General features: G+C 34.8%; 1 protein-coding gene across 1 annotated transcript; it reads right to left on the bottom strand.

The window, feature by feature from the left end:
- Nucleotides 1-1,759: 1,759 nt before the first annotated feature.
- Nucleotides 1,760-2,311, bottom strand: LOC115231683 (GPN-loop GTPase QQT1-like). The gene has a single exon (XM_029801654.1). It carries the CDS (start codon nt 2,309-2,311, stop codon nt 1,760-1,762), a length of 552 nt encoding a protein of 183 aa, XP_029657514.1.
- Nucleotides 2,312-15,736: the final 13,425 nt, after the last annotated feature.

Genomic DNA, 15,736 nt, shown 5'->3' with positions numbered 1-15,736 from the left:
CTCTGTCCGGACACACCTCAACTCACTAAGGTCTTATTTAGCAACTCGTCTTCGACATGTACAGCACTCACTAAGGGAGAGTCTTCCTTTGGCTCCATTGCTCACATCATTAATGTTCCTAGCTTGAGCATCCAGCTCGCTCTTTCTCGCGGGTGTCTTTGCAGCTAAGTTTTTTTTCCACATACTCTTTGGCCTAGGCTTCTCTATAGTTTGTCTGTGCTGAATACAAATATAGAGAAATCTTTTCCATTGTCTCTATAGGCTTACTCATGATCGCATAAGATATGGCACGATTGATGCAACTCATAACGTCGCTCCTGAATTGCTACCGAGGTATCTTTAAAAGTAATTCTGCGACCTGCAAAGGGGAAGACACGATTAGCAAAGATATGCCTACTAAAATCTTATAAGGCTGCAAAAGTAGCGATAACTCATTACCCTGCTCCTCATGTTGTTCAGATCACAGAGGGCATTCTCACGGAGTAACCGCTGAACAATTTCTCTTTTGCGAGCCAGGAGGAGGAGTCTTAGCCAGCTTCTTCATTGTATTTACAGACAATTTCATGCTAAAGAGTCGATTGAACCACATCAAAAAGGCAAGTTGCCTATTCCTGGGCATCCTGGGAGCTTTCCCCAACACTTCTGGGAGAGCGGATTTAACCCAGTCTTCCTGGTCGTACATGCAGTCTCTTCTGTGATAACAAGAACAAATTCTATTACCGGATGTCTGCCTCTCCGATGCGGTTGTCTACCCTGCTCTATGTATGTTATTATTAATATCGTTGTTATTTTCTTTTTCAGGGGAAGCGCACATCGCCATGGATCCGGCTGCTTCTACTAATGGTATTATGAAATTGTATTTTCAAGCAACAGCTCCTTTCGAGGCAGACCACGTATAAATTTAACACTATTGTTATAATCCAATTTGTAGCATGACGGAGGATTGTCGCTAATAATTCTATTTTCTGATTAATAGTTCACAGTATCGTACCAGGAGATTTTTAGTGACTTTATTACATCAAGTAATGAAAAACCGTACAGCATGTCCCTGAACTCCAAACGGGTTAAATTCAACATGGAACAAATTTTTATATCACGGACACCATCGTCCTTCTTAATTTTATCCTTCTCAGTAAGTTTAGAAGATGCTCCTGGTACCCAATCACTGAAGATGCCAACAGACTGCAACTGTTAATGGAAGCCTTCTATTTTTACAGACCGGCAGATTATCCAGATTAGGTCATCGTGACATTCTAAACTCCGAGTTCCGAAAATAAAATTAAAATCATATGTTCAAATTACTAGCTAAAAAAAAATATTTTGAGACTCAAAAATATTTAAAAAAACTAAAATAAGCTTAGTTCTCACCACTTTCGTGGTCTAGATACTTTTCAGTAATCACACCAATAAAGTCATGTGCATCAATTTGTTCGCCAGTACTATGTGCAATAAGACTGCGATAGTCATGAGCTTCCATGCTTTCATATGTGCATCCATTTGCCCTATCCACCACCTTAAGTACTCTCAGCATGGTATTCTGATCATGTACGGTTAAGGGAAGAAACGATACGAGAGAATAGTCTTCCACAACTTCTGAAATCTCGCGAGTCAATTTTGTATATTTTCTTCCATGTTCATTAATTGATGTGAGATATTCAAGATTCTGTACATCCGTGTAGAAGTCTAACCCAAAGTGAAGTTTTCCATATTGTTCTGCCAAATCGATCTTAGAAAGGAGATTCACGTGTGGAAGAGCAATCTAAACTTGGTCAAATAAGTTCTCTACTTTAAGCATTGTTGACAATGACGTTAAAAGAGCCGCGATATATTTTGAACTATCAGAACAATAAAAAGAGTCGACAAGGTTGACCGCCGTTAAACGAAAGTTTAAACTCTTCTCCAAATGATTTAAAATTGAATAAACTGATCTGTGGTGAGTGAAAAGCTCGATTTGTCCTGGAAAATCGAATATATAGTATTTATATCCTTGAGTAATAAAATTGTTTAATTTTTCACAGAGCCAATCAATGTTTTGCTCCAAATATTCGATACAATAGAGAAGGGCTCCATTTGGGCCAAGTATTTTAAATTCCATTGCATCTTCAATCGTTATAAGTTCTCGGATATCTATTTGGGGCTCAAAATTTGTATAGTCATTCGCCGGGTCGAGATTTACAACTGCAACTAAGCGTTTTATTGTCCTCAGGAAGTCTGACATGGCTGAACAGTATGTTGATTTTCCAGATCCTGGAGCTCCAATAACAGCCTGTCCAAAATTAGGCTCACTCGTATTATTGTTACACGACGACATTTTTGAATTGGTAAAAAGTATTGTTAATAAATAAATTGATGTAAAACTTTAATTCTTAATAAAATAACAAAATAAAATTCAATTTTGAGCAGAGGTAGATTGTTTTTAGACGACTACAAAAATCATGAATCGAAACTCACGTGCTAACACTCGTCGTTCATAAAATATAGCTACCGCCTTAGCAAAAAAATTTGTTTTGCTGTGGTAGAAATCAGAGTGACGAGTTTTTTTGCGTATGGGGTATCCACCTTAATGCACACCTTCGAGTTCTCACACACCAATTGAACTCGATGGGTTCGCAACTTTCTGGCCCCCCTCAAGCCATACTTATTGTAGAGCAGGGACCTCACCACCTCTTTATGCCTCCATGTGTAATAATGGTAAAGCATACTCCCACATTTCGTGGCTAAATGTCAACGGTCACCGCCTTACTTTTACAGTGGTTACACTCTTTCCGTTGACCATTAAAAAAGTTTCTATTCTGCAAATATGAGAACAACCCTTCTGATCAGGGAGAGTTATTCCTATATTTCAGCCACGTTGATGACGATGCGTCAATGTGCGGGTTGTCCAGGCTGCTAAAGAGAGTCTTGTTAAGGACTTTTAAGTTGATCTCTGAAGTTTGATCAGCTCCTTCACATTAACTTGAGTAATACTCAGACCATACTTAGCCGACACTTAGCCTTTTATAGTCCCTATGTGTGTACCACGCGCTTTTTCAGCAGCAAAGATTGCAGCCTTCCTTTGGGATACACTAACCCACTCCACAAGGTGTCGTGCATCTTAGTAAGAATTCGCTCACTTAAGTGTACGATGCATTCAGTCCACGTCCTAGCTGCCCGCGAGTCAAGTATAATCTCTCCTTATTGCTTGCCAAAACATGGACGTGATTCTCTCGGAGTACTCTTCGGACAATAAGGTCCATTTCGTCGTACTCACTCGGCTCGAATTCGATCAGGCCAACATAGTAGTTTAGCAATGAGATGGCGTACTCGTTCAAGACATGAAATAAGTTCCGTGCATTGAGGCGAGTTTTACATAACATTGCTGCCCTACTACGCACATCCTCCAGTACATACTTTCTCGTTTCGGGTGTGATTAATGAGGCTGGGGTCTCAACCACGCAAAGATACTTATACCCTTGGTTCTCCTCCGAGACTTTGACTAAGTTAGTGGCCGACTTGTTGTAGTTGAGCTCCAGACCCACGGCCTTCATGAAACCTTCCAAGACTTTGCCCATCGAGTGGAGAATCTCTCAAGACCGAGCGAACAGTTTAATGTCGTCTATGAAGATGAGATGGTTGGTGCTAAAACACCCTCCTTCATGTTCGATCGACATTTATTCGAATTGGACTCTACTCAGCGGTTCTAGGCAGAGGACAAACAGCAGCGGAGACATACCGTCGATCTGTAATATGCCCCTCTCTAGCTTGACCTTGCCCATATCGCATTTGTTATAGTGTAAATGCACGTTCCACCTGTCCATCACAGTTGCAACAAATTTGATAAACCACGAAGGCAACTTGAGCCTTCGCAGACACTCAACGAGGTAGGCATGATCAACCGAGTCATATGCCTTCTTCACATCCACCCACATCGACACTGAGTGTCAGTGGGCTTTCGCGAGGCATTTTTTAATTATTGCGAACCTAAAGAATATAAAAAAAATAAACTTCAGTATGATACAAAAGTTTTAAATAATCTTTATTCCTATCTATATAAATTTAATGTTAATATCATTAATAGGTGTTAGTATTAGGTTAAACTGAAAAGGAAATATTTATTCAAATTGAGTTCATCCACCTTCACAAAAAAAGCTGCATATAACTTTGTACCCACAATGATTGCATAGCCTGAAGTGTTATGCAGCGTCACAATTAGATGGTCAATGAAAACGCCGTATATTGGATCGGATCGACCAATACTCGGCAAGTACATTATCCAAATTAAGACCATTGTTAGTTCTGCAGCCAACAATATCTTGGTTTCGTTGTAGTTTCGGTTATTTTTTCGTTTTAGGTACGTTATTACTATTATCGGTATTATTGGAAAGAACGTCACTACTAACAACATATTTGAACGGATTTTGCTTCTCAGACACAAGGTATATTTTCTCTTTATTTTATTCTCGTCTATTGAAATATAAAAATCTGGAATATCTCCAGCCACAATTAAATAGTCGACAACCACCTGTTAGTCATAAATATGAACTGACCTGTATGAACACGGCCAAAGAAGTAATGATAAAAGTATTAATAGAATCCTTGTTGAAAATTTGTTCTTTTTTCTTCCCGTCATTAAGGTCCACGTATAATTTGTTGCGGTATATTTTAGTCAATCTGATTATGAGAGGTACAAATATTAGCGTCACCGACATGAAAGGCAGAATGTAGTATAACTAAAATACAAATATACTTAAAATACCTCGCATAGCTCAGGTGTCAAATAATTGGCTATTACTAACGTGGTGAAAAATGCAACAAATTTTGACAGTATGATATATATGTGGAGACTAATGTCTGTATAAGTAATTATTTTAGAGTTGATTTTGTAAGCAAACAATATCAGCGATAACAGAAATATGCAGAAATCAGCAATAATTATGTAATATATGTTTTTTTTCTGATTTTCTATAAGAAGATTTCTTGTGTAGTCTATTGTAACACATCTAAAAGTTACTCTTTAAAATACGAATTCAAAAAGGGATGCAAAGGAATAGAATCTTCAGAACATTTTTGGCATGATTTTTCCGATTCGTTAACAAATTCTAATGTATCACATTTGTGGCATTCGTAATGACAACCGACATCATTTCTGAACGTAGTATAGCCGAATTTACAGTTCTTGTCAATTTTCCCGTGGAATATGTTATCATGATGAACGTAGTTGTGCCATTGGTCATCATCTAGACCATGAGCCTCTATAGTGAACTCTTTTTCACCGCTAATAACGGGAATAAAAATTATTGGTTTTCCCGACATTGTGAATGAATTTGTAAAGTTTATAGGCGGATTTGTTAAGTTAGTTCCTTTTAGGATTTCATGAATAATATTTTTTGATTTACAAAAATTTGTTAAGTTATTTCCTTCTTTACATCTTGAAATAATGTCAGAGGTTATAAGTAATGCGGAGATTACTTTATTTAACAGGTCAGTGCTAAAATCATCCTCACTAATTACTTTCCGGAAATTTTCAATTGAAGTTTTAAGAAGATTATAGTTAGACTCAGGGAAAAAATATCCAAATATGAATTGATTTTTTGTCAATAAGTGGAACTTGGAAATAACAACAGACTCGTTTGCTAGGGCCACGACAAAGTTTGTTCTGTTTTTATATGTTTCAAAATTTTTGTTAATAAAGTCTGTTGTGCCGATAATAAGAATATTATAATGCTTTTGCTTGTTAATATTGTATTTTTCCAGTATACATATTTTTTGGCTTTTCAATTTTTGTTTAATAATGTCTACTTGAAAATCAAATTCATTTTCAACAATAAATCTCACTATATTCGGATCGGTTCTGCGAAATAGTTCAGCTATAGATGAAACTAGCTCATCAGAAGTCAACGACAAAGAAAGTTTCATTGAGATTTGTTTGAAAAAATTTGTAGAATTTTGAAATACTTCTATAAATAGGCTTTTTATTGCCACTGTGTTTTCAACTCGTTCGATAGCAAATATATCTGCATTTTTTCCACAGTTTGACTTGCTAAATAAATTTTGATCTGCTATATTAAATGATCTATTTTTCTGACTGTTAAAGTAATTTAAAATTTCGGCTCGTACAAATGAATTTTTACAGGTATAAACAACGTTTATAGTTAGGTTTATGCTGATTTTTTGATTTATGTAATTTTGAATGCTTATTAATAACTCTTTAAAGGTATTTTCATGATCAGAGCTTGATTGATAATTTACAAAATCCTTAATCCTGATTCCAAAATAATTTCCGATTAAAGAGAAGCCACAGTTCGGGTTTTTGAACGCCAAACATTCTTCAGAAAAGGATTGAAAAAATAGTAACGTGATGATTAACATTGTAACAACTAGCGGAATTCGAATTTATAATTACTAAATCACGAATGCATGAAAATTTTTCCTTAAATTATACCAATCGGAAACGAATTAATTGAACCTCATTTTGGATTAATTAGAATGAATAGTCATTTGTTTTTTTTCTCTTGTTAAAATAAATATGTGAATAGCACAAACAGGATTTTAGTCAACATAACGTTTTTTGGTCCTGTAAAATTATTATTATTAGCATATCCGCGACAATAAGAAAGTCATAATCCTCTTGTCGCTTGTGCCATACTCTGGAAAATTTTGTATGTTAGACACCTCCACACTCTTTTTGAGATTGTGATTTACCGAAAGCTGTCTAAATTGTCTTCATCTTCTAGCAGCAATCCAGCATTCTTTAGGTCATTATTTATGATCAGTGGTAGTGTCGTCCGTGGCCTTCATCGAAAAGGCTCAGAGCATTGAAAGTATGCTTCTATATTGTCATTGGCTTAAAACAGAGAGATCCATCCGTAGTATGCGGCCGAAGTGTCCCCATCGGGTCTTAGTAATAATTGTCTCTAAGTGTTCTGCCTTGGAAATGGAGTATAGGTCTTGGTTCTTGATCTTCATCGGATAGTGTATATCCAGTAGTGACCTGAGTTGTTTCCTGTGAAAAGCACTGATATTTTCAACATATTTTTGATTCAGTCCTCATGTTCCCGAGTTACACAGTAAGATAGCCACATTTTCAATTCAGTGTTTGCGAATAGGACACGTATCATTCTCAAACTGTTCTCATCTAACAATGTTCCTAATAGATGAATAAGCTTTTCTCGGCGAAGTGTCAAACGCTCTGGATAAATCTATCCCCAGTACATGAACTGCTTTTCTGACCTCTATGTCATGGCACACACCCATCTGTGTGTCCAGACACTATCAGCCTTAATCTCCTTCTCTTAGTTTTCGTAGAGATGTTAAGAAAATTATAGGTCTGAAATTTTCAACCGGTTCAACCGGCTTCCCTGGTTTCTGAACAAAAAATAGCACTCCTTGTCCAAGTGAACGTCTGCATGTGTCATAAACATGTTATTTAGTATGCCGCATAACTGATGAACGAGTGAGCTTCGCGAGTATTTTAAAAATTCTTCATTAATGCCATCAATATCCTGACTCCTATCATTATTCAAATTCTGCAGAGCAGTTTGCATCTCTGTGATAGTAATTGGAACAGTTGCCTAAAAACTGAGGTATGTGCTCATTGTCATTTCTAAAGAGACATTCAAACTATACAGAAATTTTTTCGCCCAGCTTTTTTTATCAAACATTCTTCATTTATTAGAATTAACTTTTTGGGTCTGTTTATTCTGTTTAGCAATTGAATAGCTCAAAATATTTTTGGACCATAATTGACCTGTTCAACTTCTTCGACGTACTGTTCAAGCAATCTTTGATGGAGAATTGCTCTACATTGCTCAAGCAGGCGTGTAGGTGTTGGTCGCGTCACTACAAGCGACTTTAAATTAATTAAGATGATTTATGAGCTTTTGGTTCGTCCCTCTTGACCTTATTGGTTTCAAGTTATTTTTGTACAAAGTGTTTATTAGTCGATATCGGTTCCCCCTATTTTTTAATCTTAATAATAAAATGGTATGGTGTGTGTCTGTCTGTGTGTCTGTCTGTCTGTGTGTCTGTCTGTCTGTCTGTCTGTCTGTGTGTGCACACCAACTTCAAATTGGCAATACGATGTCCTCGACTTACATGATGAGGTCCTTAAAACCTTCCCCCCCAAAAAAATTAAAAAAAAATTTTCTGCATTTTGGTTAAAATGAACAACTACAATGTCCTCGACTTACATGATGAAGTCCTTAAAACCTTCCCCCCCAAAAAAATTAAAAAAAAATTTTCTGCATTTTGGTTAAAATGAACAACTACAATGTCCTCGACTTACATGATGAAGTCCTTAAAACCTTCCCCCCCAAAAAAAATTAAAAAAAAATTTTCTGCATTTTGGTTAAAATGAACAACTACAATGTCCTCGACTTACATGATGAGGTCCTTAAAACCTTCCCCCCCAAAAAAAATTAAAAAAAAATTTTCTGCATTTTGGTTAAAATGAACAACTACAATGTCCTCGACTTACATGATGAAGTCCTTAAAACCTTCCCCCCCAAAAAAAATTAAAAAAAAATTTTCTGCATTTTGGTTAAAATGAACAACTACAATGTCCTCGACTTACATGATGAAGTCCTTAAAACCTTCCCCCCCAAAAAAAATTAAAAAAAAATTTTCTGCATTTTGGTTAAAATGAACAACTACAATGTCCTCGACTTACATGATGAAGTCCTTAAAACCTTCCCCCCCAAAAAAAATTAAAAAAAAAATTTTCTGCATTTTGGTTAAAATGAACAACTACAATGTCCTCGACTTACATGATGAAGTCCTTAAAACCTTCCCCCCCAAAAAAATTAAAAAAAAAATTCTGCATTTTGGTTAAAATGAACAACTACAATGTCCTCAACTTACATGATGAAGTCCTTAAAACCTTCCCCCCCAAAAAAAATTAAAAAAAAATTTTCTGCATTTTGGTTAAAATGAACAACTACAATGTCCTCGACTTACATGATGAAGTCCTTAAAACCTTCCCCCCCAAAAAATCAAAAAATTATTTTCTGCATTTTGATTAAAATGAACAACGCGAATGTCCTCGACATTCATGATGAGGTCCATTAAAACCTTCAAGGCAAAAATCTCACGTATTAAGAATATCCTGATGAAAACGACAGCGAGAATATTAACAATGATGAACTCCCAATTATTCGCGATAAAGAAATTCAATTCATCCTATGTTTTTCTCTTTAAAATTAATGCGGTACTTTTGTCGAAGTGGTCGCAGTTTTTTTAGGCCTTAATTTTAATTATCTTCTAAGTGGTCGCAGTTTTTTTAGGCCTTTTAAAAAATCTAATAATTTTTGAGGTGGAATATATTATATTTTATTTAAGTCGCTCTATCAATAATTTAAAATATTATTAAATTTTTTACTAATTTATATTCCGACAGCTCCCAATAAGTAAGGAGGATGCAGTGCATTTTCTGCAAAATGTGGATATCCTTTCAAAATAAATTCCTTCTACAGTCCTGGAATTTGGATGCCGCGTACTAAAAATGACTAAATTGGTTAAATAAATTTTTAAATAATTTTAATAACCATTTAAATTATTGATAGAGGGTTATAAATTAAATAATCTATTTTTCACTAAAAAAATTAATTAATTTTAATTATCTTCTAAAAAAACTGCGACCACTTCGACAAAAGTACCGTTATTTTTTCAGAATTTATGTGGCGAAAACAAATACAGAACTATAAGGAATGTTTTGCACAGATTGTAAAAGACATAAATTCCTTCTACAGTCCTGGAATTTGGATGCCGCGTACTAAAAATGACTAAATTGGTTAAATAAATTTTTAAATAATTTTAATAACCATTTAAATTATTGATAGAGGGTTATAAATTAAATAATCTATTTTTCACTAAAAAAATTAATTAATTTTAATTATCTTCTAAAAAAACTGCGACCACTTCGACAAAAGTACCTTAAATGCATATATCATTATCGACCATGAATCAAAATTAAAGCTATTATCATATTTGACTTTGACAGAATGTGCAATCACAGATTGCACGACTTTGAATAGAGTGTGCAATTAACAGATTTTGAAAAACCACTTTGATAGTTGAAACCAGATTAGCACAATCATTAACACAATTTACCACCAATTGACGCACGACCTTGAATAGAGTGTGCAATTAACTGATTTTGAAAAACACTTTGATAGTTGAAACCACATTAGCACAATCATTAACACAATTTACCACCAATTGACAGCGCAATCAGAAGAATTTGCGTAAAAATATTAGCTATTTAGTTAAGTTTTTCGTGAAGATAGAATTTATTTTCGGTATGCCTCTTTTCCTAAATTTTTTTATTATTCAAAAATAATTTTTTCAATAGATAACCGAAAGAGGGAAGACGACCTTAAGAAAAGAAGTTTTTCGTAAAGATAGAATTTATTTTCTGTATGCCTCTTTTTTCCTAATATTTTTTATTATTCAAAAATAATTTTTTAAATAGATAACCGAAGGAGGAAAAATGAAGCTGAAGAAAGATGGCTAACGTAATAGAGGCGACGATATTAACAGGTAAGTATTGAGGTGAGGATGTTTATATTCCACGAATTCCGATAATTTCTGATGAATTACCATTTAGATTTAAAAGGCTGCAATTTCCTTTGAGGATGAGTTTTGCAATGACAATAAACAAGGCCCAGGGACAGTCATTAAAGGTAGTTGGGTTATTTTTAGAGAGTGAGTGCTTTTCACATGGACAGCTGTATGTGGGATGCTCGAGGGTAGGCAGAAGAGAAAATTTATTCATATATGCCAAGGAAGGACGGACGACAAACATCGTTTATCAACAGGCGATAGAATAGGGTTACATTAAACCAGGTAGTTTTATACATCTACATAAACTTATAGTTGTTTGATGAAACAGGCCCTCCGCAGGAGCTAGGTCGCGGTGAGCGAAGCGAGCTGCCGAGCTAGTCACTAATATTTCTATTTCATGACACTCATATTCTTTAACTAAGGACATTAAAATAATGAAGAAATGCGGTGACACGGTGTAATAAATGTTAGTAATGATTAGATATCCTTATAAAATTACATCCATTTTCTCGAGAGATGATTTAACAAATTTCTGGATATTGTCACGGATAAAAAAATCTTCTACCCAGCGCAAAGTCGACGAAGCCATCTCATTAAAACTATTCGTAGTGACTGCAGAGTCAAATGATGTAAACATATCATCTAACAATTTCTGAAACTAGAAAATTAATTATTCAATAATCCCAACAATACGTCTCTTTTGGTCACCACTCAATTTTGAATCAGAGAATCTCCCAACTAACTGGAATTGCTCAAGAATATTTTCATAGTGTCTAAAATTTCTAAATATACCTCTAATACTCAAGCATTATATTTACAGCGTAAAGTTCCTTTTCCATTTGATCGACCTCCGCAATCAACGCCTTTTTACGTTCATTCTGGAGTTTTATATGCTCAGTTGCTAATTGGTAGAAAATCTCCGTAAATATTTACCAGCTTGCAAAATTGTCGATTTACTCATTTTGGGAATATCGGAATTACACTTCTGACCTGCAAGACTTGCTAACAAATTAGCCAGGTCAAAGTATCCGTTCTAATTAAATTAAGAAATTCTACTTTGATCGAATCTCGACGACGTTGCTCTGACATAATATGTGCATTTTTCTTTGAAAAATTTCCAGGTACTTTTTCTTGATATAGTCCTCGGATAAATAAATTTGTTGTAAACCTTTGTCGGACACAAAATCATCATCTAACCCCATTCACGACAAAATTATTTAATTTGATAATTTATTGTATTTATTTAAACAAATTAACAAGGATTTTCATTGTATAATATTTAGATAAAATTTTAAAATGTCAGACACAATAAAAGGCTACTCTTGCGTTTTTTTAATTGAGTTATTTATGTTTTCATTCCTAAGCAATAAGCCTAGCTTGTTTGTGTGTCCCCGGGTCTCATGTTTTTTGAAAATCGTGTCTTTATATATATTCTATTTTGTAATATTGATATTTAATAATTCCGACAATACCTCCTCATATATGTTTTTTTATGTCTGTAACTAAAGTCTGGGTAGATAATGTTTATTGCATCAGTACTGAGTTTTTGTCTGAAACATTTTAGAACCAGTTTCGGATTGAATGTTGTTTGGATGGTTTTCATTAATTGTATATATTTACTGTATCAGATGATAGTATTACGTGGGACCTCTAAGAAACGAACTAATTCATTTTCTATAATCAAATGGATTTCCTACGCTAAAAAATACTCAAAATTGAAGTTTAATCTTTCCTTTCATTTGATACTGATATAGAAGTTCTGCTAAAAATCCTTCAGAATATAAGTTTATTTTGAAGGATATTTTTAATTGTTGTTGCATAACCTCGGTCAACACATAAGAATATGAGACCAGTGGCTGGCAGGAACAAGAGCGACTTTACGGGATCCTTCAAAAGGACCTCGAGGAGTGAACGGCAAGTTTTCTGCGGATAAGGAAAAGACAAGGTCAGCGGAAAGGGTGATCGGTTGAGTGGTTGTCGACACATCCAAAGTTACAAAAAGGAAAGATCGAGTCGTCCATTGTGTGGGTGTAGAAGTTTAATGAGTGGTGATAAACGCTCCAGAATCATTTCGGAGGGGTGAACTTCGGTTAAAGTTTTTTGAGAATGGAGTCAGGAGTCAGCTAGAATTGACGACGTGGAAATAAAATCGTTGATTTTTTATTAGCTGTGAACAATGGTTCAGGTTGTTGATTTTAGCAAGGACCTGGGAGTATTGTCTAGCAGGCGTATTTCTCAGTGCACGGACATTGTCATTTAGCATGTTTAGAGCAGTGCAAGGAAGGTAGGATTTACGTAAAGCGGATTAATTGTTTGTAGACTCGTTGTATGAATAGCTTCTGGGCACCAGTGATGCGACCACTTATTGCTTTTAGAATGTTTGTACGTTTGTTTGCTTTGTCTGAGATGTTTGAGATGTCTTTGTTAAAGGACATGGTTTGTTTGTTAAAGGTAAATCTGAGAACAATGGAGTGTTTGGATAGCGGAAGGTCAGAATCCAAAAGAGATAGCATGGGATGTTTGTTTGATTGTCTTTTGTCGGTAGATAATAGGGTGACCGAGGACTTGAGGACGAAGGTTCAAGCCTGTCCTTAACGGAGTATACACTCCTCGATCTGAACCCAATTGAGCATATATGGGCTCATATGAAGGCTGAATTACGCAAAGTCGATGTAAAAAATGTCAAAGAACTAAAGCAGGAACTTCTCCATATTTGGGAAAATATTCCAAAACATTTTATTGAAAACTCATTCTATCAGTTAAAAAACGATGCTGGGAAATTTTTACAGCAAAAGGAGAGCATACCAGATATTAATTAGGAATGGGTTAATTTTGAATCATTTTTTTGTCACTGACATATACTAACATATTGTGTGTCATGCTTTTAATTTTTCCAAATTAATGTAATTAACAAATATTTTATTAAAATTAAGTAATAATAATTACAACTAATCTACTAAGTTTTTTGAAATTAGAATATTTATAAGATTTTCAAAGAAAAACTAAATATGAATTTTGAATCATTTTTTTTGTCGAGGAGTGTAATTGAAGGAGGCAGTTTAGTAGTAGTCTTCCTGTTTTTAGGCAATAATAATGTCGTCTGCATAAGACAGTGTCAAGTTGTTTGAGTCGTGCAAATAAAGGTTGAACAAGGCCGGAGACAGCACGGAACCTTATGGTACCACGTTTGGAAGATAACGTTGTTTAAAACAATTGTCTATAAGGGAGACGTAACCCATTCTGCCCAATAAAAAGCTTGCAAGCCAGGATTTTAGTTTGAGTTTAGGTCGGTCTTCAGGATTTTGTTGGTGAGTTCACAACGAGGAACCTTGTCGAAAGTCTTAGAGATGTCAATGTAAGCTAGGACTGTTCACTTTTACAGTCTCTTCTCATTAAAGTTGTCCTGCACGAATTGGGAAAGTGTTGTTAATTGAGTAAAGTATTTAAATGAGAAGTACCAGATTTGTAGGATTTTGGCTATTCATAAATTAACCATTCCTGTTTTTGAGGGTCTTCGAGATTTTGAAGCTGTTTGATCTGTAGTGGATTGAGGCGATAAATTAAGTCCACTTGGATTCTACATGCAGATTTATGGCAGCGGTGATTTGTTTGTTTAGGTTCCTCAGGTCAATAGAGCACTCGGCAGAGTGCCTTGTTGTCTGTTTTAGTTTGTAGCGAGTCTTCATGAGAGAGTTTATTTCGTGGCTGTAACTTTGGCGGGAATTTTTAATTGTTCCTTGAGGAATGAATTTTTTGGGGTTAGAAATGATGAAAGCATTTAGGTGATTGACTGCTGCATCTGTCTAACTGTTGATATTGAAATCATTGAGAGAGTTTTTTTAAGTCATCTTGAGTTGAGACATTAATTTTTAGCCAAATCGAATTCTGCGTTCATATCACCACAAATAATAACATTGGTGAATGACTGGAGGTTTTGAATTGAAGAGGTTCAATTGTGAGGACAGGACGAATTTGGAGGAATGTACATATTGATCAGTCTTCTAGTTAAACAGTCTATAGAGACTTATAGCTGTCAGCTCACTGAGTCATTATTCATATTTTAAATTCTATAACATAGGGTGGATAATACTTCGTTTAATAATCTCCCTTTTAAAAACTTATTAAAATTAAACAGGGTTGTTAAAAATCATGATTTTTATTAAAGAAATCAAAAAAATCTGATTTGTTTAATTTAAACAAAATTTTTTTGATTTAAATCAGATTTTTGTGAAATAAATGATCTTTGTTTAAAAACAAAATAAATAAAATAAATCGTATTTATTTACAAGCTTGTAAACAAAGTCAAGTTTGACAGCCTTTTCAATTCCAAGCCTATTTCGTACATTCGAATGTAGGAACCCAAAAGTCGAAAAAATTCGTTCTATACCACCTGTTAAAGCGGCTGCTTCAAGTATTTTTTGAAGATTGAAATTGTTTCAGCAGGTAACTGGTAAGAATTCGACTCCTATCAAGCTATAGGTGATACTTTACTCAATAAGCTTGAACTTGATTAGAAATTAATCAGGATCGGGAGAGCATATTCATAATGTTCAGCACAATACTCCAAAGCGATGTCAATCTCTACAGTTGAAAAAGATTTCCCACAACATGTTGGGTCCATTAGATTCGCAAGTAAGTGAAAAGTTAATGCTTGACCACCTCGAGTTTTCACTTTTTCTAAAATAGCCGTACATTCATAGTATATAGATCTGTTCAAGTTCCCCTAAAATTTCTACATTGGTGACGAGAAAATAAACAATAGCCAGGAAGAAGGATTTGGACAAATTGAGAAAATTAGAAATGTTCTACAGCAGCAAAAGGAGTGTTAGTGATATATACGTATCTAGCGAGTTATCTAACGCGTGACATTCTATAACAACTTTTCACCCAAATGCTAAGCCCCTGATAAAAAAAGTAACAGCATAAAAACTAAATGTATATAATGGAAAGACAATTAAAATATAAAATAAAAACTCTCTACACTCAGCAAGTTTTGAGAATGGTTTGATTCAAGATCTTATAGTCAGTACAGTAAATATCACATTCCGTGAAGTCATGGCTGTTATAGACACAGTTCAAAGAGACTCATTCCTATTAAAAAAGAAGCACAGAGAGATCCAGAGAGAATAAAGCTCAGGAACCTCTCTTTTAAACTGACAAATTACTTTTATTTTGGGACAAGGAAGTTATCATGTTT

The sequence above is a fragment of the Octopus sinensis genome, unplaced genomic scaffold (assembly GCF_006345805.1).
Source record: "Octopus sinensis unplaced genomic scaffold, ASM634580v1 Contig18749, whole genome shotgun sequence".
Taxonomy (NCBI): domain Eukaryota; kingdom Metazoa; phylum Mollusca; class Cephalopoda; order Octopoda; family Octopodidae; genus Octopus; species Octopus sinensis.
Note: the sequence above shows the minus strand (reverse complement) of the source record. Positions and strands in the feature narration are given on the sequence as shown.